General features: G+C 37.3%; 1 protein-coding gene and 1 long non-coding RNA gene across 7 annotated transcripts in view; one reads left to right on the forward strand and one right to left on the reverse strand.

The window, feature by feature from the left end:
• The window catches only part of ANGPT1 (angiopoietin 1), a 185,051-nt gene extending 170,004 nt beyond the window's left edge, over positions 1 to 15,047 (reverse strand). For 2 of the 5 annotated variants that reach the window (XM_035546448.2, XM_035546449.2), the window contains exons 1-2: positions 14,295 to 14,444; positions 12,528 to 12,647 (exon numbers count right to left, since the gene is read on the reverse strand). Coding sequence is in view for 2 of the 5 variants with exons in the window: in XM_035546446.2 (XP_035402339.1) it covers positions 14,295 to 14,591 (297 nt within the window). In the remaining 3 variants the exon portion in view is untranslated. Of the gene's footprint in view, positions 1 to 12,527; positions 12,648 to 14,294 lie in introns of all 5 variants that reach the window. The other 3 variants (XM_035546446.2, XM_035546447.2, XM_050709263.1) reach the window with 2 other exon arrangements.
• Positions 1 to 20,989, forward strand: part of LOC118247972 (uncharacterized) — a 34,803-nt gene that overhangs the window by 6,434 nt on the left and 7,380 nt on the right. The window contains exons 1-2 of one of the 2 annotated variants that reach the window (XR_004778637.2): positions 15,029 to 15,153; positions 18,961 to 19,065. The exons of the other annotated variant lie outside the window; for it this stretch is intronic. This is a non-coding gene — a long non-coding RNA (uncharacterized LOC118247972). Of the gene's footprint in view, positions 1 to 15,028; positions 15,154 to 18,960; positions 19,066 to 20,989 lie in introns of those variants that run through there. 2 annotated transcript variants of the gene reach the window in all.

Below are 20,989 nucleotides of genomic sequence, written 5' to 3' on the forward strand. Positions count from 1 at the left end.
TTCAGTGGTAATTTCAGGAGATTTCTGTGATCTTGGTAGTGAAATAATGAATGAAAATATTGAAGTAGTCTTTAAAAATGCATGAAAAATGAAAAGATGTAATACTTTGGTTCATATTTTGCACTTCAAGAGTCCATAGCATATCTTCATGCCCAAAAGTGTGACAATTTCAGTCTTAGACTTTCTTCTTTTTCTTTTTTTCTTTTTCTTTCTTTTTCTTTTTCTTTTTCTTTTTCTTTTTCTTTTTCTTTTTCTTTCTTTTTCTTTTTCTTTTTCTTTTTCTTTCTTTTTCTTTTTCTTTTTCTTTTTCTTTTTCTTTTTCTTTTTCTTTTTCTTTCTTTTTCTTTTTCTTTTTCTTTTTCTTTTTCTTTTTCTTTTCTTTCTTTTTCTTTTTCTTTTTCTTTTTCTTTTCTTTTTCTTTTTCTTTTTCTTTTTCTTTTCTTTCTTTTTCTTTTTCTTTTTCTTCTTTTTCTTTTTCTTTTTCTTCTTTTTCTTTTTCTTTTTCTTTCTTCTTTTTCTTTTTCTTTTTCTTTTCTTTCTTTTTCTTTTTCTTTTTCTTTTTCTTTTTCTTCTTTTTTTTTCTTTTTCTTTCTTTTTCTTTTTCTTTTTCTTTTTCTTTTCTTTCTTTTTCTTTTTCTTTTTCTTTCTTCTTTTTCTTTTTCTTTTTCTTTTTTTTTCTTTTTCTTTTTCTTCTTTTTCTTCTTTTTCTTTTTCTTTTTCTTTTTCTTTTTCTTTTTCTTTTTCTTTTTATTTTTCTTTTTCTTTTTTCTTTTTTTTTTCTTTTTCTTTTTCTTTTTCTTTTTCTTTTTCTTTTTCTTTTTCTTTTTCTTTTTCTTTTTCTTTTTCTTCTTTTTCTTTTTCTTTTTCTTTTTCTTTTTCTTTTTCTTTTTTCTTTTTTTTCTTTTTCTTTTTCTTTTTCTTTTTCTTTTTCTTTTTCTTTTTCTTTTTCTTTTTCTTTTTCTTTTTCTTTTTCTTTTTTCTTCTTTTTTCCCACTCAGTTCTACCTTCTGTTGAAGTCCAGCATTACTGAAACATAACTAAATGTTTGTGATAACACTCTCCAACAGTGAAATTGTATAAATTTATTCAATGGGGTAAAAAACTTTTTGTGGAAAGAGTACCATCAACTCAAAATGTGCTTTCAGGATTGAGTCCTCAGATCTTGCCAAAATCTACAGTTGACATGTCTGGGCAAATGCTTTTCTAGTATTTCTGCACTCTAGCTCATACAAACTCTCTGAGGTACTTGCTTGATGTTAGTAAATTGTTTTTTTTCACCTAGTGGTCAAATGCATGCATCAAATGCAAACATCACCTCTGAAACTCTCATTGATGGTAGTGAAAGAATTGTCATGAGAGTAACATGTTGGTGACCATACGTACTGCCACAAATGGCATTCTGCTTCTACTTAGCATTTCAGCCTCGGGTAGTTAGCATTTCAGATATCTTAATAACCAGCAAAACTCGGAGACTTTGCAGTTTCCTTATTAAAACTTGCTGCTGAACATCTCCCTTGCCACCTCTTCTTGTTCTTGTATTCTTAACTTTAAAAGGATGTATTTTCTAGTATTAAAAAAAAAAAAAAAAAAAAAAGTTTTATTTAAAGTAAAATCTTCCACAACTATGATGATTTATTTCTTAATCCAACTATATTACTCCTGAAATATATAGTATCTGATATAATATTATTATATAGTATTAGTATTAGTATATAGTATTATGATCTTTATAGGGTCATGCAGCCAGTAAATAGTTTAGAGCTACATTGCTTCAGGGCATTTTACTAAACATGCTGTACACCAGTGCAATTTTTCAGACTTTTCTGTCACTTCAGGACAAGTTATCCTATTGTGTATGTTTTATTGACATGTTTTTTAGCTTGGGCAGCACAGAAAATTATGGATTACAACAGCAACCTTCACTCTTTCTGCCAGTCTTCTAAAGAATCCCTCTATCAACTTCAAATATGCACGCTTCTTGTTCTGAAGTGTCACCCCCAACTCCCATCTCCTCTATATCCCTCACAATCTTTTGGAGAGTTGACTCCTGCCATCTTTCTGTCACTGATACCTGATGGTCCAGGTCCTTTACACTTTCCCTGATATAATAGTCAATGGTTACAAGTTCATTTTCCATTCTTTGGGAGTTACCTGTGCCATCAATATTTTATGGCATTCAAAGCCATAAAAAAGCAATTGAAAAAACTGTATATATTTGTATTTCATTTACAGATTACCTGACCCACAAACTCATCACATATATTTTACGTGATTTACCGAAGCATTATATTTTGTCTTTAGAGAGGACTACATACATAGGCAACGATATGCAAGAATTTTGCTAGTGAGGTGAGAGGCAGAGGTTTAACTAATGCACTGGCTCCATATTGGTGGAATGTGAAACAAAGCCAGCTTTCTCAGCAAGACTCAGTTTCTGAGGATCTGAAATCAACTCATTCAACAGAATACCTCTTGGGTGCAAACAGAGTCACGTAATAGACCTTTGTACAGTGACTGGCACAGTGCTTCATCAAGCAGATCAAACTATAAAAAATTATCTTTTACCAATGATTATCGAATTTATTTTGCTGTAATAATCCTTCACCTTAAATGCTAACTGTCTAGTGCTTGGCAAAGCCATCTTGTGCTGTATCACTCCCTATATAAGAAGATAAATGATGTCAGCTTCCCTGCATAGAAGTCCTGTACCTGTAACAGGTAAAAATAATTCTTAAGGAAATGACATGAAGCCGGGGGCAACATAGTTGAGTTATACTAATGTCATGGAGGTAAATGATGTCAGAGGAATATACAGAAGGACATTTAAGGCCTGAGCTGGAATTCTTGGAAAAGCCAAGAGACTGAACTGGATCATTCAAGAAAAATGTGAAGAGAAACAACCTTAATCATCACTTCTGAAGTTAACAGGCTAAAGTGATAAAGAATTGTGCAGTCTGTATCTCCTCCTTACAAAAACAGCAACACAAAAACTTTCTAACTGAGCATTGACGGCCTTTCCCATTAACAGGATAGAAGTGATGCAGGAAAGATAGGTGGCCGTTGACCGTTACTCTCTACTATTGTAAGTCACACACACAGTGAAGTATGAAGTCTTAGCCAAGGAACAAAGGGAAATAGTTCATTCAGGAAGAGATTAAGTCATTTCTTTGAGCAATTCTCCCTTTAAGCAGATCCTCAGCATTCCAGGCACAGCACCAAAGGCATCATGGTTTGGGGGCTGCCCATTACTGTGTTGACTTGCTGATGTGGCCTAGAAGGCCACAGGAATTTCCTGATGAATTAAGACTGTAGAGGGTAAATATTTAACTATGACGCATATAAATATACTCAGTATTTAATGGCAGTGATCCTAAATCCTCACTTTGGCTACTTTTATCTACATATGAATGCCCAGTTTTCAAATGCTCTAGCAGTCTTCATTGAGTTCTCTGGTGTTGGAGGAGATTTCAGAGGATCAGGTGTTATATAAAGTGTTTCTATGAGATTTCAGAACTATCAGACCATCCCTAAATAGATTTTCCATAGAAAATAGTTTTTGAGAAGTAAGATAATTATCTGAAAGTCCTTTTCCTCCTGCACATAAATACATGACTCAGAACAGAAAAGAGAAAAGCATGTGAATAACCATATTATTCACCCTCCCTGTTACCCACGTACTGAGCTGATGAGAGAATTTTTTTAAAACGGGAGTCTATTTAATACTGTTCTCTTTCCTACAAAAGACTTTTGCATGAAAACTGAAATTCCCAGAAGATGGTTATTGCTAAAGCTATTTGAAGATGAATGTAAGAAAGTGAAAATCAGCACATTTAAGTAGAGCTATAGGTGGTTTAATCCAAGCTAAAAATTAATTCAATACAATGCTCAGAAAAAATTACAAGATCAACATTTAAAACACTATTTTCCCCTAAATCTGCGTTGTGCAAGACCATATTTGCAGACGAGATTCAGGAAGAAAAATAAACTTTTATAAACATCATCTGACAACTTTAAAACATCCATAAATAATATGAACCAAAGGGCAGGCAAGTCTACCATTACCACACAGATAGACATAAAATCTTCTTTGGAGGTTGTATTAGTACTTATGCTTTGATTTGTGTGCATATTTAAAATGTGTTCTGAGGATTTGGAATGTATAAAAAGGTCAAATGTTAAACTATATCTCAAAATAGTAAATTTACACATTGAGAATTTATTTATTTTTTTTTTTTTACCCACAGTCAGAAAGTAAGAAAATAATTGAAGGCTGGAAAGTCTTTAAGAATGGCTGAAAGTTTGTTGTAACATTTAAAATAGGGGGCAGGTGCATCCAAATTATGCTAGTGCTTTTGTCTGTAAAACCTCCAGGAGGTGGAAACTAAAAGCCTGGCCTCCAAAATGATGTGATCCCTAAGGCAGAAGTTTCATAACATAGGTACTATCTTTCAAGAAAATCCTCTTGCACACAGATAGCCTTTAAAGGAAATTTGGTTGTAAAAGTAGGCAGGATCAGTCTGGTATTATTGGCCTGCAACAGAAATAGATTTTAGATTCAAAAATGATTAGCACCAATTTGATCATTTGTGCTGCAGTGTGAAAGGAGCTGTGTTGTCAAAAAGAGAGACATTACCTTTTAAGGTCATCTGCTCCAACTCTCCAGTTCTCCCATACCTCTCTAGTCTTGCCTTCATTTCCTGGCAGGGATACTTAGAGCTTATCCTACCTCTAGGGTAATCTCTCAACTCCATCCACCTCGTTGGTCTAGAGAGAGAAGAAAGCATGCCAGAACCCAAATGCTTGGGACAAACAGGGTCTGCTAACTGGAACAAGTGGATCTTGGTTGAACTTGTTCTGCAGACTGGAACAAGTGGATTTTGGTTGTCCCTCCACATTCTTATTGTAAAAGGAAAGCCTGGTACAGGATTTGCAACAAGACAACTAGACAAAACATGCCAAATGGCAAGAATTTATTCTGATAAATAAAAATTCCCAGAAGACATGAGGAAAAATTAGAACTGTATAGTTATGCCAAGTCCTATTAAAGAAGCAGATGCCATGCACAGCTTTGATTTGCAAAGGCACGAAGCACAACTAGGTTTGTCTTGCAGTGAACACGTAAGGACAGAAACATATACAGGATGGGCAGTATTTGGATCTGATATTTTTTCCAGAATATATGAAAATTCTTGCTTCATATGTAATCTCAAAAGGACAGTGTCAAATGCACACATAACTTACAAGCAACATAGTATGAGGACTCGTTCACACAGAATTAATTCATGAATAATACACAAGGTTTCATCTTGCTAGCAACCCTTCTATTATTTGTGTGTGTGTATGTGTGTGTGTGTGTTGTTTTGTTTGTTTGTTTGTTTTGAACCTACAGGTCAATTCCAGGTGGTATCTGAAGTAGGTATTTAGCAATGGCCCAAACTATAAATGATCCCCACCATATAAAAAGTAATGTTTTCCTCTTTAAGACAAACAAATTATGGCTGTGAAGATTGTTTTAAAACAAAACCTCCAACAGCAGATAAATGTGTATAAAATGTAGAAATGGATTTAAGCCACCATACTTAGAAAAGGATTTTTGTGTACCTTAACACCACTCACTCCAAAAATCAAATGCATGCATATGTATATATGCATGGGTGCATGTATGCACAGACTCAGGCACCAGGGAGAGGTGTCGAAGGCAAAGAACTTCTTCAGACTCTTACACAATTTGGGGTCAGGACTTTTTACTGATGGAGCTTCAACCCAGATTTTCCAACTGCAAGTAAAATTGCATCCACACTTTCAAGCTTATTTCTCTCTTGTTTTAGAAGGGAATAGTAACAGATCATATGACTAGTCTGTGTGTTACCATATGGCAGACCTTTAAAATACCTTACTAAAGACATACGTATTCCACTATAAAACTATCATAGTTCTAATTGTTCCCACTTTTCTTAGTAGATTTCTCTCTCTCTCTTTTTTTTTTCCTTTCCTTTCCATTTCTGCTGCTAGAAGTGAGTTAAGGAGGTATAAGAAACTTACTTTATTCATGTAGCTACAATGTCTAATAGAATGCTGATTTCCTATATGACTTCCTCAGAGGGACTGTAAATTATCTTAACTCATTTTTCTTTGGTTTGATTTGTTTTAATCCCAAAAGCAAATCATTTTTTAAATGCATGGTAATGTAACTTGGGCATCTTTCCAGCTGACCCCATATCTGTCATGCTTTGAATGTCTATGCCCATATGTTTGTACAATATTTAGCAGAGCCCCACTATTAGGTCATATTTAGACAAGAAAGTTGTACTAGTTTAACTTGCATCAGTTTTAAAAAGGGTTAATTATACTGGTGCAAGTCCCTGGGCAGGCTTCTTATCCCAATGTAGGAGTGACTTAAATTATTTGAGATTAACCTGATTCCCAACTAAGGTAATAAATAGCAAAGCTTGATCTTTGCGCACAAACTTTAATGAGAATGTAGTGTAGACGTGCAGCAATTTATGGCATTTCTAAGTTACCCTTCCAACTGAGTATTCACCACAGTGGTGTTTCATAACACTGTCTAAAATATGCACATGCGGTTACACAAGAATAACCCTGTGTTAAAGTACAGCTTGTTTCATAAGAAAAAGAACTCTTCCTGTGAAATATGATACTATTTCAATTTCCTTTTCCTGATCAAACTTCAACACTTTAACGAGAGGAAATCCTTATGCTACTGGGAAGACTTTAACCAGAGCTGTTTATTCAAGACACTTGGGTTGCTGGTGCTGAAGATGAGGTTCACAGCACAGCTAAAACCATGACAGTGGTTCTAGAAGATCCTCATTTATTAGTTCTTCCTTGTTTGCAACTCACAGCAAATGCAGAGAAGACTGAACTAAGCTGTGTTGTAAATTGAAATGAATACAAACAGGTTGCCAATTATCTTCACCATTCAGGATTTGTCTGCAATAAATCACACAGGCAAGCCCAGTTTTGATAATGACAAGTTCATTCAAAATTTCTGGTAGCAGTAGGTCTCAAAAACTATCCATTCCTCAGTAGTCTTCCTCAAAATCTGTGCAAGACTGAGCTGAAGTCCTATATCCACCTTAAATGAAACAGGATGGAACTGCAGCTGCTGGAGTGGGTTTAAGAATACTGTAAGAATGAGAACCTTTCCCACAATTAGCAGAACATAGCTACTACAGAATAGAATATAGCTGTCTCAGCTATAAACCATTTACTCAACTGTAATCTAAAAAATATACTCAATATTACAGAATCATATTCACTGCATTTGCCTACTTTTTAACTATTTTAGTTACACATTTTAAAATAGATTTCCTTTCAAAAGAGTTTCTGATCTCACATCACTTTCTCTAAACACTGTATTATTATCATACATAAACTGCTAATAGCACAAAATGCCTTCCGTCAGAATGACTCCAAAAGCAACACGCAAAAAAATATATTAAGCCTCCCAGCAGCCTTGTGAAATTGAGTAGTACTACAATATCTCTGTTAGAAAAGGGAAACAGAAATACTTGAAGTTTATGATTTCCTTGCAGCCACAGGGGAAGTCTATGCTACAGCTATGGACAGGGAGTAAAGCTTAAATCTATCCCACTTAACTGAGGTATTTAAATCAGGAAGTGAGCTGCTCAGGGTTTCCCTGGAGTCCATGAAGAGAAGCAGGGACTTCCACGGGTTGGTTCAGATGGCTGGCTCTTCCTCTGGGCCTGCTACTGTCTCTTGACGCAGAGCTGAGAGATTCCCCACAGCAAAGAAAAACTTATCTTAGTTATCTCTGGGCTTTGGCCAGAAGTTTGGGTGGGATGATCCAGGCCTAAAATACCCAGCCCTACACTTTTCCCACATGGGCCTTTTTTCCAAGGCACCCGGCACTTTGAAGTAGAGACAGCTACCAAACCACAGAAGAGAATGGGAACAATGAGTTCTCAGCACCCTTGAAATGACACGCCATTTACTTTACATCAGCTTCATTTAGGAAAGCTCTCAGTGTTCCAAATGAGATCTCCCACTGGGCACATTGGTTGCACAGTTCTGATGACTAGTAAATGTAATATTTTATTGTTACCAAAAAGTTCCTAATTACAGCAGTCATCACTGAAAATAAACACAGTCAGGTTCTACTGCACATTATGATAAAGCCTTCTGCCCAAGCATGGGAAATATTTTTTAAGTCATTTGCTACCAAATGGGGCAACATATGCCACTGGCCTTCAGTCTACTTCTCTGATTCTTCTACCTCTTAAAAAAAATTGTCAGATAGATTACCCCTCAGTAAAGTGATGCTTTCAGGCATTTCCATGTTTGACGTCTTGCCTCTTTCTCAGAATGTCCCGAGGACTTCAGCAGTTTCATTAAAAAACTTTTGAAATGCGGGCATATTATCAGTCATGAGACTTTTTTGGAGGTAAATAGGCAATTTTATATTTAGACACAGATGTGAATTTTCTTAGAGCCAGATTGTTTCAATAAATTTATTCTTGCTCGTTAAGGTTAGTTTTTACATATAATTATTCCTTGAGTAGTGTATACTATTTAAGTAATCCCACTAATTTGGATCCCTCCATTTGTTCTACAGCTTGTTTGTGGGAAGTTACACTTTAAATCTCATTAGGATGAGGCTTTGCTTTGGATCTGAGAATTCATTGACTTCAAGGCAAAAAGGAGTACCTAGAACAGTCAAGAGCCTCTGGGTCTAGACAAGAAATCCAGATTCAAGCTGAATCCCAGGTAGAGGGTTAGTGGCCGGTTTGGGATAATGATTTCTCAATGTTTCCTTTTAGCCGTAGCTTACCTTGAAAAATTAAAGATTTAGTGGAAAGCTATTTCTTCTGTAGTCCTGTTAGCAATGTTTATACAAGATGAATAGCAGATTCCAAATCTGATGGTCTGATTTATCTGTGAAAATTAACAGGAGCTCATCATGGATCTCTTTTGATTACACTTAACATCCAAATATTATGTAGACTTCAAGGTCACATGTTACATTACAAAATGCCCGATTAAGCATAACTGCTAATAAAATTGATTTTTTTCTGTTTCTTGCTGTACTTTAACTGGGCAATATTGTTTTTTTAATGTGACAAAATTTTGCACTGCTCATTATGGCCACTTCCATATCTATATTAATATAGATTATCCCCATAGCTTATTATGACAGCTTTTTAGACCTTGGCCACGCAGGGGCAAGCTCTGCTCCAATTTATCCCATCTTCACATCAAGAGTGTCTTCACAGAATCACAGAATTGTCTAGGTTGGAAGAGACCTCCAAGATCATCTAGTCCAACCTCTGACCTAACACTAACAAGTCCTCCACTAAACCATATCACTAAGGGCTACATCTAAACGTCTTTTAAAGACCTCCAGGGATGGCGACTCAACCACTTCCCTGGGCAGCCCATTCCAATGCCTAACAACCCTTTCAGTAAAGAGGTTCTTCCTAATATCCAACCTAAACCTCCCCTGACGCAACTTTAGCCCATTCCCCCTCGTCCTGTCACCAGGCACATGGGAGAATAGACCAACCCCTACCTCGCTACAGCCTCCTTTAAGGTACCTATAGAGAGCAATGAGGTCTCCCCTGAGCCTCCTCTTCTCCAGGCTAAACAACACCAGCTCCCTCAGCCACTCCTCATAAGACTTGATCTCCAGACCCCTCACCAGCTTCGTTGCCCTTCTCTGGACTCTCTCAAGCACCTCCATGTCCTTCTTGTAGCAAGGGGCCCAAAACTGAACACAGTACGCAAGGTGCGGCCTCACCAGAGCCGAGTACAGGGGGAGAATCACCTCCTTAGACCTGCTGGCCACACTGCTTCTTATACAAGGCAGGATGCTGTTGGTCTTCTTGGCCACCTGAGCACACTGCTTGGTCATATTCAGCCGACTATCAACCAGTATTCCCAGGTCCTTCTCAGCCAGGCAGCTTTCCAACCACTCATCTCCCAGCCTGTAGCGCTGCTTGGAGTTGTTGCGCCCCAGATGCAGGACCTGGCGCTTGGCCTTGTTGAACTTCATACAGTTGACCTCAGCCCATCGGTCCAGCCTATCCAGATCCTCCTACAGAGCCTTCCTTCCCTCGAGCGGATCGACACACGCACCTAACTTGGTGTCATCTGCAAACTTACTGAGGGTGCACTCAATCCCCTCATCCAGATCATCAATAAAGATATTAAAGAGAACTGGCTCCAGTACTGAGCCCTGGGGGACTCCACTACTGACCGGCCTCCAACTGGATTTGACTCCATTCACCACAACTCTTTGGGCCCCGCCATCCAGCCAGTTTTTAACCGAACAAAGCGTACGCCAGTCCAAGCCACGAGCAGCCAGTTTCTTGAGGAGAATGTTGTGGGAAATGGTGTCTTATATGCAATCTTTCCAACTTCAGGAAACCAAATTAAATTCCAAAGCAAAATTCAGCCACTCCACATACATGAGCCTGCTGTGCTAGGCCCTGCTGGCAAAGACAACAGAGGGGAGCAGACTTTCAATGGAGCCACAGCACACACTGAGTGTACACCAATCTTTCCAGAAGCCGGTTTCTTCTGTGCAGTGACTGGTACCCCTCAAAACCTAATTACCTTATAGGTATTTGAAACCCAAGTGAGTGTTATTTCTGCAAAATGCAAGTCAACAGAGAGCACAGAGGGCGCCATGGACAAATAATTTCTCAAAAATATGTTAAGAATAAACTTTAAAGTAAATTATGAAATAGACACAGACACCCCAGAAAAACTGCTCATCATTTCTTTCTTTAATGACAGAATCCAACTCTTCATTTTGTACTTCTTCCCTTACATCTGGTGACAACACAGACACATTGAAGGGCAAGAGAAGTGAGCTGAAGCTTCTTTATTTTGATTAAGTGTTGTAATGTCAGCAATATTTGCAGAGAGAATCAAAAAGAAATCCGTTTGGATACTGGTGTATCAGAATAATTGTGGTTTACTTTCAACTCAAGGTTGTATGCCTGTGTTAGCCCTTTGTAGTATATAATGATTAAGCATTTGAAATATTTATGATATTCTGTTTAGGTAAGTATCAGAAAAATGAATGAGTGGATCATGTAAAGCTCACATTCTATGGCAATAGCAATTATTATCATTATTTTGACTAAGTATATGAAACACTCATCTATATAGCTATAGTACATGTATACCGAGTTCATCAATACTGTAAGTTCACCAAGCTAAGAGAAAGTTCCAGAGCAAGACATGATGATAACATTTTGTGTAACTCCTCTTTGGCAATACTTAGGCACTGCAATTAAATACCAAACAGTATCATGTGTGCCAGTCAGTTACTGCAAGAAAGAAAATGTGATGAACTGTTTGTTTTGATCTATTAGTATAAACATATTGCAGAAATGAAACTCAAGCTTAAACAATGGGGAAAGTTATCCGGTATTAAAATAAACAGTTCTAGGAAAATCTCTAAAAATGTTTACCGAGTCATCTTCTTCCGAGCAGTTTCTGCACAGAGCATTTTGCTGTGTCCCTGGTTTGCCAGCCAATCCCAGTTACACTGACTGCAGATATGCAAATGTTAATGGACAAGGCTGGGACTTAATTGCCTGTAATCAGCTCCCCAAGGAAGTGCACTTTTATCTAGAATCAAGCTAGTAGGTCATCAAAGAAGCACTTTTGGTTTTGAGGGTGAAAGAGTCTATTTAAAAAACAAACAAAACTTATTTTGCTTGTATAAATCTGCTAGTTTAGATATACTGGAAAACCATTTAAAGTTAAAATACTATTCAGTTTATTAAACAAATTGTGCTTTCACAAACTTTTTAAATAAATACTGCAGGCTAGCATTTGTGTAAAGAAAGTAATTCACTCTGCCATGCAATGCTTATGTACAATTTTAATGAAAGTTGTATATATTATATAGCATAATTATAGCATAATACACATCGTTCTTTTCTGTAAGTCAGAATATATCTCATATTCTGAAATACAAACATTGTTTCTTACTATAACTATTCACTTCCAATCACAGACCTATAACTACTAACTATTCTTTATCTTGTTTATAGCAGGTACATTGTAAGGTACTACTTAGTATAGCACTAGTTATACCTGATATAAAAAGTTTTTTGGGGGGAAGTTAAAACAGAGTATAAAAATGAGACGCAAGATATCTACATAATGCTTAAGTGTAAATGAATACATTATGTTTCTTTTGAAAGGAAGCGAGTTATGGCTGAGATGCTTTGTAATGGCAACAACAACAAAGCATATGCAGTATTCAGAGATGCTATAATGGAGCTGCATCAGACTCATTTGTTCAGAGTGAGCCGTACTCCATCACACAGAGAAACGGGTCCTTTCATTCCAGGGCAAGCTGATGCATGGGGATACATGCACAAGCCTAGCTTCACATAACACCCTGGGAGCAGAGGGCTGGGGGCTGGGAGGGAAGGAGGAGGGGTGGTTTTGCCCACAGCCCATTTTACAATCACTGTGAAAGAAAACAGTCCTCAAATACAAAACCATTTCGCCGAGCTTCCTACCTGTTCAATCACTTCCCTCCAAAGTGTGAGAGGACTAACCCTAACTCAGGCATACACACTCCAGAGACTCATTTTTCTTCTTGTTCAGTTCACAGTGAAACAGTGATCTTAGTTCAGTCTCTAGTGGACAAACACAGAATAAGTGAAGTCTCATAAGCATGATTCAGCAGGCAATTTGTTCAAGCAAAATCATGTGCACACATAAACACAGATAACAATTTTCCTCTCTCAGTGCTTGCCTCAGCCTCCCAAGATACAGTAAAATAATTTCTTAAGAAATACTTTCCTCTACAAAAGACGTCCCCTCATTTCCAGCCTTACATTGCCCAAAGCAGACCCAGATATTAAATAATGAGGAAAGTAGTCTGAAAAAAATAAATGCTTGGTTATATTTTGTTTTATAGTCACATGTTTACTGGATAGAGTCATTTCTCTCTAGAGCCAGATATGCAAAGAGCACAATTAATTTACCAAGAGATCAGCAAATTCTCTCTAAAGATTTTAGTTGGCTTAGGGGTATGGAGAGGATTGTTCATGTTTTTTAACATATTTCTATATCGTATACTGTCTGGACAAACCCAAACTTGTAATTGAGATAATTAACAATAAATATGCTAATATGAATTTTTAGCCAACCCAGGAGAATATTCATTAGCTTTTCATTGATGTTCATTCTTAGTATGAACTTATGTTACTGTTAAATCAGTTATCCATCAAATGGGTGCATACAGCAATATTCTTGTGCCATCTTACATGACTAGTTGCATCACCAGTTGCTCAATATTCTAAGTTTTGCCAGGTCAAAATGTCAGAATAAGAATAGGAATATTACAAGTAATAAGACACAAAGGCGTTTATATATTTATTTTTACTTGTCAGCTATCCCAAGGCATTTCCATTACTAAGGCATGGACAATATCCTTCAGGGTATGTAATTTTACTCAAGTGAGTAATCCTGTTAGGGTGAATGGAGTTGCTCACACGAGTAAAGCTATTTAAATATTTAAGTCATTTCTGGCCCAAATTTCATCTCATATACAAAATACTGGAAAGTTTATTAGAAAGTTAGCGCAAATTCTTAAAAAGAATTGCTTCTGTTAACTTACTGCAACACCTTCCACCCCATTTTTCCCTTTCTAAGAGAGAACACACACACAAATTAAAACAGGCTGTTTCAAGTCCAGTGTGCTCTACACATTTTAAAAGTTTTACTGGGATGATTTAGAAGTGTGAATGCCTATATATTTTTATTTTTTTTCTTTCCTTCCATCAATTAACTGGGTGAAATAATCACGGGATTTACTTCTGGAGGAGCAGTGATATTCTTAACACAATGTCTATGAATGCTGATTTTTTTAAATGTACATTTTTGCTGTCAGAGTAGCAGGTATCCTGTATGACATCTGCTCTGAATCTGTGAACTGTAAGTAGAGTTTATAAGACTACTTAGTAAGTTCTGTCCTAAGAGTCTCTGGTATATTTTTGTATACACTGGCTCACAAAACATACATGGTCTCTGGAGATAAAGCTTTAAGAAATTGCATCTTTCAGTAATGTGAAGAAAATTCTGCTCCTGACAGCAATACCACTAGAAGGGTACACTCTGGCTGTGAGATTTCTCTCCTACACAGCCATGAATGAGTTAAATCCTTATTAAACTCCTTTCTTATAGAAACTCATGAAAACTGTGAACAGCATAAGCATCACCAAAAAATAAATAAAAATATATATATCCATTTAGTTAGAACTGAAAAACGAAACACTTACTTTTTGCAGCCACTGTGTATAATTTTCCATCACATGTTCCAGATGCTGCAGTTTCTGGGAAGAGAAATCCTGTTCCACGTGAGGAGCATCTCTCTGAAGAGCATTTGTGTTGTACTGGTCTGTCGTGCTTTCACGACAGTTCCCGTCCTGTTCTGGCAGAATGAAAGTATAGGTGCACTGCCCATGCTGAATCCGGTTAAATCTTCTCCCACTGGCTTCTGGACCACGACGCTGAGTATTGCAGCCTATGTGAGCAAGAAGTGCTGCCAGGAAAGCAAAGGAAAGGAAAACTGACATGTTACTACTACTTTCCTTTCCTACTCTTAGAAAAACTTTTTCTTCCTTTCTTTATTTTTTTTTCTTAATTTCCCTTAAAGTCTCTGGAAAATGGAGTGGAGAAGCACACTTTAATAATCAAGCTTGGATAAATAGTTGTTTCTTTTTTCAAAAATTTCACTATGAGAATAGTTTCCTTAGTTAAAATTGGGAATATTTATTGCATAGTAGTTAAGATTTATTGTTTCCTCTCTGTTACAGTCCAGCATGTAGCCTGCTTTAGTCAGCTGCATATGCATATCCCAGTCTCTTTCCCCTACACTATCTGCAGCAGAACTGCTATTTTCTCTCAGACTTCAGTGAGTTTTATTAAGGTTGCACATTCAAGCCAAGCTGGAAGCAAGCAGCCTTTCACAAGATGACTTGACAGGAATGCGTGTATGAGTGCGCCCCTATGCTAAGGATGGCTGATGGCTCAGTGCAGAGGGATCGTCTTACAAACTGGCTGGATGCATGACCTCAATCATGCATGGCGTTCCAGCCCCTGTTGCATACAACTGCTAAGGGCTTTTGACGAATTTACGTAAGTTTAATAAGTAAGGCAGTCCACCTTAATACACTTCATATGTTCACACTGACCTATTAAAATGTAGATAAAGTGTAGAAGTTTGTTGTAATCCCTCTGTAAATATACAAAGCACTGAAATTAAAAATACTTTCAGTTCTGTGCTGCTCAGTATCCATTAAAGAATTCTAAGTCAGGAGCATGACACTTATGGGAAAAAAGTTACTTTTAAGCCTCACATACTTTAGCTGCATTTTAAAGACAATTGTGTTTCTTTAGCAGAATTTACAGAGAGCATTTTACAGGATAGAATGAAATTAAGGCTGCCAAGTAGTAATGGGAAATGGCACTTCAGAAGGATTATAATTTTCTGTGTTTGGCTTCAAAAATAAAGTAACTAATTATTAAACATCGAGTTATGGAGGCTGAGCTATGCCAGATTGTCTGCTGTACCCCTATGTAATTATCACATGCAAAACACTTTTACTGACTTGAAAGTCTGTATAGGTTCTGCAGGGATCCCTCATGATATGTAGAAACTTAGAAAATTTCTCAGGGGCAACTTCCTCAAAAAAGATAGTTTCTTAAACAGTTACCACAATCTCATATAAAAATTATGTCCCTGGTGTTTTCTATAGCCAAATCCAGAATGCACAGATTAGAAACAGAAACAGAATATTCCTAAACTTCAGAGACATTTGGATCTGTGTTTAGTTCTAGTATTTGCTATTGCTGTATAAATATCAGCCAACACCTGTGCAGGACACTCATAATTTTTCTGATGAGAGTAGAATGTCTTCTAAATAGGAATAACATATAACTGAAAAAAAAAAAAAAAAAAAAAAAAAGAGAGAGAGAGAGAGAGAGAGAGAAAGAAAAAAAAAATAATGTTTTTTTTACCTGTAAGGAAACCTTCCTGTTACTAAGCGCAAGCACCTTCAGTGCTTATTCAGTTGTCACCTTTATCACAACTCCAAATTCATTCTGAAGTAACTGCCTGGGATATTTAACCAGGCATCTGTCCTGCTCCTGAGAAAGCTATTCCTACTCAAACCTAGGGGTGGAAGCTTTTCATCTCGCATCTGGAAAGAAAGCACTGCATTTGAACCAATAAGAAATATCTCCTATAATAATGTAGAGACATTAAAATGTCTTGGCTTGCCTTAAAATGTCTGTGAGCCCAATAGAAAGAGAGAGAAAAAAAAATCAGGAAAGAATAAAAAGCAAAGGTCAAAACACCAATGCTACTGTAGGTTTTAACACAATCAGAATATCCTTCCATCTTTGAACTGTTCGGCCCACCTTTGTGCTTCTTCTGCCTCTGAAAACCAAATTTGCATACCTTGCTTTCTTGCTTTCACATAGCATTTCTCACATTTCTCCAGACCTAGTTCTGTCGTGGCTTATTACACTTTCTGTGCAATTATTTTGAAATGTAAGCGCGAGATATTTGCTCACGTAAGATCAGAGAGCTTTAGTCAGGCAGAAAACTGTAGGATCATACATGAAGATGAAGGGTTAGCATAAATACAGTTATTCCCTATAAGAAACAGCAAAAATAGCAGACTACAAATGTGGTAACAATGCATGCATTTTTAAAAGTGAAAAGAGGACTTTATGGAAAGGCCTCAAAGCAGATAAAAGGGAAATAGCAAAGGTGGGTGTACAAAAGGCTTCCTAGATTTTAGTTCACATTTTAAAATGCTACTACTTACACAAGTGCCACATTCACTTTCTGCAGGGTATTTGGGAAACAAACTTATTCACATGAAAACATGGGAAAGTCAGATTGTAAACATACACCTGCTATTTTCCTGGTGAGAAAAGCTCTCAGAACAGGAGCACTTTAGTGCTACTGCATGGCCCCATCCCACTGGCTTGAGGCAATTTCTTCTTCCCATTCTGTCTCCTCTCCTGAGGACCAGCACCCACAAGGGCTTTCAAGAAGTACATAGGTATCAAGCATCTCTAGCATTTTCTCTTTTTTCTCCTGATTAGTTTCCTGCCCCAGCACCTGCCTCTTATAACCAGATTCAATCTCAGCCCCAGGCCTCACATTGATGGATCACAGGGGACATGAGGCAGAGCTATGCAGAAGCTGGAGACTCTCTGATCAGTACACTGCACAAAAATACTCCTTACTAGAGAAAGACAAGACTCCTCACTAAATTGTGACCACATCTGTGTTGTGGAGTAGTGCATCTGAGACATCTTCTGACCAAAGGGGAGGCAGAGAATAGGACTCGTGAATCATGCCAGGATGCACATGAATCTTTGCAAGGACTCAGAGTGATGGCTGAAATGGCAGCATCTCTGTTGGCTACAGTGAAACTGCAAGCTCTGGGTCTGCTCTTGTTGGTACCAGAGCCTGAGCTAGCCACTGGGGTCCCTAGATGCACAGATATAGAAGCTCCCAGTCCTGTGAAAAGGGGAGCACTATGGTCAGCTTGCTGCTCCATCAAACATTGCAACATCAAACTACTTTTTGGGGAGGGACTTTTTATCAGGGAATGTAGTGATAGAACAAGGAATAATGTCTCTAAACTAAAAGAGGGTAGGTTTAGAATAAATGTTAGGGAGAAATTCTTTATTTTGAGGGCGGTGAGGCACCAGAACAGGTTGCCCAGAGAAGCTGTGGATGCCCCATCCCTGGAAGTGTTGAAGGCTAGGTTGGATGGGGCTTTAAGCAACCTGGTCTAGTGGTAGGTGTCCCTGCCCATGGCATGGACATTGGAATTAGATGATCTTTAAGGTCTTTTTCAACCCAAACCATCCTATGAATCTATGATTCTATGACTTTTTAGACAAGAATATTGAATCAGCCAGGTGAAGTTCAGTTTACACTCCTCCCTGACACATTCATGGTCCCATGCATGCACAATAAAAATACAAGAATAAAAGCACAACAATATATACAGGAAAAAAAAAATCTTATTTCCAGGTCTACAGACACTTAATTCCACAGTGTAATTTTCTAAGAAACTCCATTTTACTTAAGGAAAATGGGGTTCAGAAATAAGAAGAGTTGTTACTTTCTGTTCTGTTCTGTTCTATCCTATCCTATTCTAATTAAATTCCCTATTCCTACTGAGGTATTTACCTTTTTCTTTCCAAAACCAAAAACATAATGAAAACAACAACAACAATCTGTCTTGCCGCAAGAGTTTCAATGGTGTGTCGTCTTCTACCTCACGTGATAAGTAAAAAGCTTATTATCACAGTCCCACATGATCTGTGTGACCTGTCCCAGATTTTTAAAACCTGAAAAATTCCATGAAGTGAGGAAAAAAAAACGTTCTCACAATTCAGTCAAAGTCACTGTAGGTATTTCTTCATGATGTCACATTATGTATAGATATAATACAAGTGGTTTGTCCAGAATTGCACAGAAAATCAGTGGCTCAGCCAGAAACAGTATAGGAACATGGATATGTTTAAAATACTTTATTTTCCTAAGACCACTTCCTCCAACACAATGACTAGCTTTGTATTTCCTGAACTCTTCTTTTTGTAGAACAGGGAAGGGATGGATCCAGAGGCTTCCTTCCCAGACCATGTAAAGTCTCATACACATTGTTTATTTAGCAGCTATATAAAATTGTAATATTGTAATCAATATTACAAGGCAAAAGAAATAGAAATTCAACAACCAGATAAAGGTTACATTCACATGATATCAGTTCCCATCTATCTAACATTAAAATAATTTAATGTTTTTTTGTCACAGAATCATATGCACACTCAAAGTTCAGATACAAATACTAGGAAACCAAAATCTATTTCTGTTTCTTCACATTTCTGATGCAATACATGTTATTGCTGCAGATGAGTTACAATAAAGTTGCATCATGGACACTGTAACTGGAATTGCTCCAACTCCACTTCCTCAGTCAGAGAGAAGAGAAGTCACTGCAAAATGGCCCCTAACAGGTATAAGTAGCAGGCTTTTATTTCTACATAAACCATGGCTATACAGTAGGACACATTTATGTGTGTGTGGTTTTTTTTGTTTGTTTGTTTGTTTTTTCTTACTAGAGTGCATTCCAAAGAACCTCATTCTACATATATAAAATCAAATGAATAAACTAAAATCTTAAGTCCCATACGTACCTCCAGTAACTTCAGTGGAGTTGGTCCCAATTTACCATTGTGTTGAGACCAGAACAGGACATACAAGATTTGCTTCTCTTCTCTCATGCCTGTACAGAACTGGCATGGTATTGAGAGCAGCTGATGGGGAAGACCATGCAATAACACTTTCTCCTGCTACCTGTATGCTTTCTTTTCATGCTCTCCTGGGAACAAGCTAGTAGTCAGATAAATTGATCCTCAGGACTGAAGTTTGTATATTTACATGTGCATACCGAAGGTATGATCCCATGTAGCGCAGCCTGCCAGACCCTTCCATCAAAGCAGTACAGTAATGGGTGCTGAGTCACACTGCAGCCCAGAATTTTATTTCTCCTAGTATTTGACTTCACACCTGGGCACAAGTAAACAGCTGGGAAGATTAACAGCATGCCAAAAAACATCAACTCTTAAAAGAACATGGTGGTTTACCACAGAAACATCTGGACTACTGGTTATGCCCTACGACCTGTCTGAATTTTGTCTCACACAGAGGCTGTGAGGCTTCTCAGGGCAAAAGCTTTATTGGACTCTTTCCAAATCTGATGGCAGTGAAGAGAGCTAAGTGTTTCCTGAAAACTTATTTTCATGCTGTTGGAAACATGGGAAAAACAAGTTCCTATACTTGTAACAAATCTTTGAGCTTACACATGTAAAGTAAAAGCATGTAGACTAATTCAGATAAATTCGTTGTCATTCACTGAGGGGGGTGAAGAAATGCCCCCAGCATCCTCTAGTTATCGGTCTTGGATAAATTCAATCATTATTTTTTACATTTTCAGCCTACTTCAGGCATTTTCAAAAACCAACTTCCAGCCCTATCAAGCAGGAGTGATTCACATTAACTGAAGACACTGGAGATGGCATTGCTGTTTAAAAATAATAAAAACAGATGATAAAATAATAAGACCAGATGAAAATACATAAAACGACTGTGGAGAAGGTCAACACCAGTGACCTTCCACTGTAAATCCTAGGGGGAAAAAAAAAAAAAAAGATTTTCAGCTTTAGACGAAAGATATTTCATATGACTACAAGCCTTTTAGCCCTATCATGAGTATTTGTGTTTTCACGTACTTGTGCACATTTGTGCCTACATAACATGAGAGTAAATAACGTGCTTGCACCACAGACAGGGGAAACTGGAGGTTCAGGCTTTAGTTTTCATATACAGCTAAACACTGGGTAAAACATCCAAACAAAAACACTTCTGTTGCAAATTAAATTGAAAACACAATTATTTGGAAATGATTTACCAACAGTATTGTTTGGTTGAACAGTTTTGCTATTCAGTGGACTATCCCCAGGTTTTATTCCTCACCAGGGAAAAGTGCAGGAGAGAAACAGCAACCCATTGGTGCATTACCTTCAGTTTCTGAATTAATTTATTTTGTAGCCCCAAGTGCTGTGCAATGTGTGTATTTGTTCTTGAGGCCACAAAGGCAGGAACCATGATTGCATGATTGCCTGGGAAAGGAAAAATTACAATCCTGCAGTCAAATGTAAATGCAGAAAGTCATCCTGAAAACTGACAAAAAAAAAAAACAAATATCTAGCAACAAACTGAAGTTCTTCAGACTCTGTAGGGTAGCAACTTAAGATATCTCTTTAGGGGTTAAGTGCTACAAAGCTACAGCCTTACTACCTAATGGAATCCAAAATCCAGATTCAGGTGCTCTAAATCCCTCTTTATGAGAAACATTGGATTGATAATGGTTAGAGACAC

This window comes from Cygnus atratus, chromosome 2 (genome assembly GCF_013377495.2).
Source record: "Cygnus atratus isolate AKBS03 ecotype Queensland, Australia chromosome 2, CAtr_DNAZoo_HiC_assembly, whole genome shotgun sequence".
NCBI classification, from domain to species: domain Eukaryota; kingdom Metazoa; phylum Chordata; class Aves; order Anseriformes; family Anatidae; genus Cygnus; species Cygnus atratus.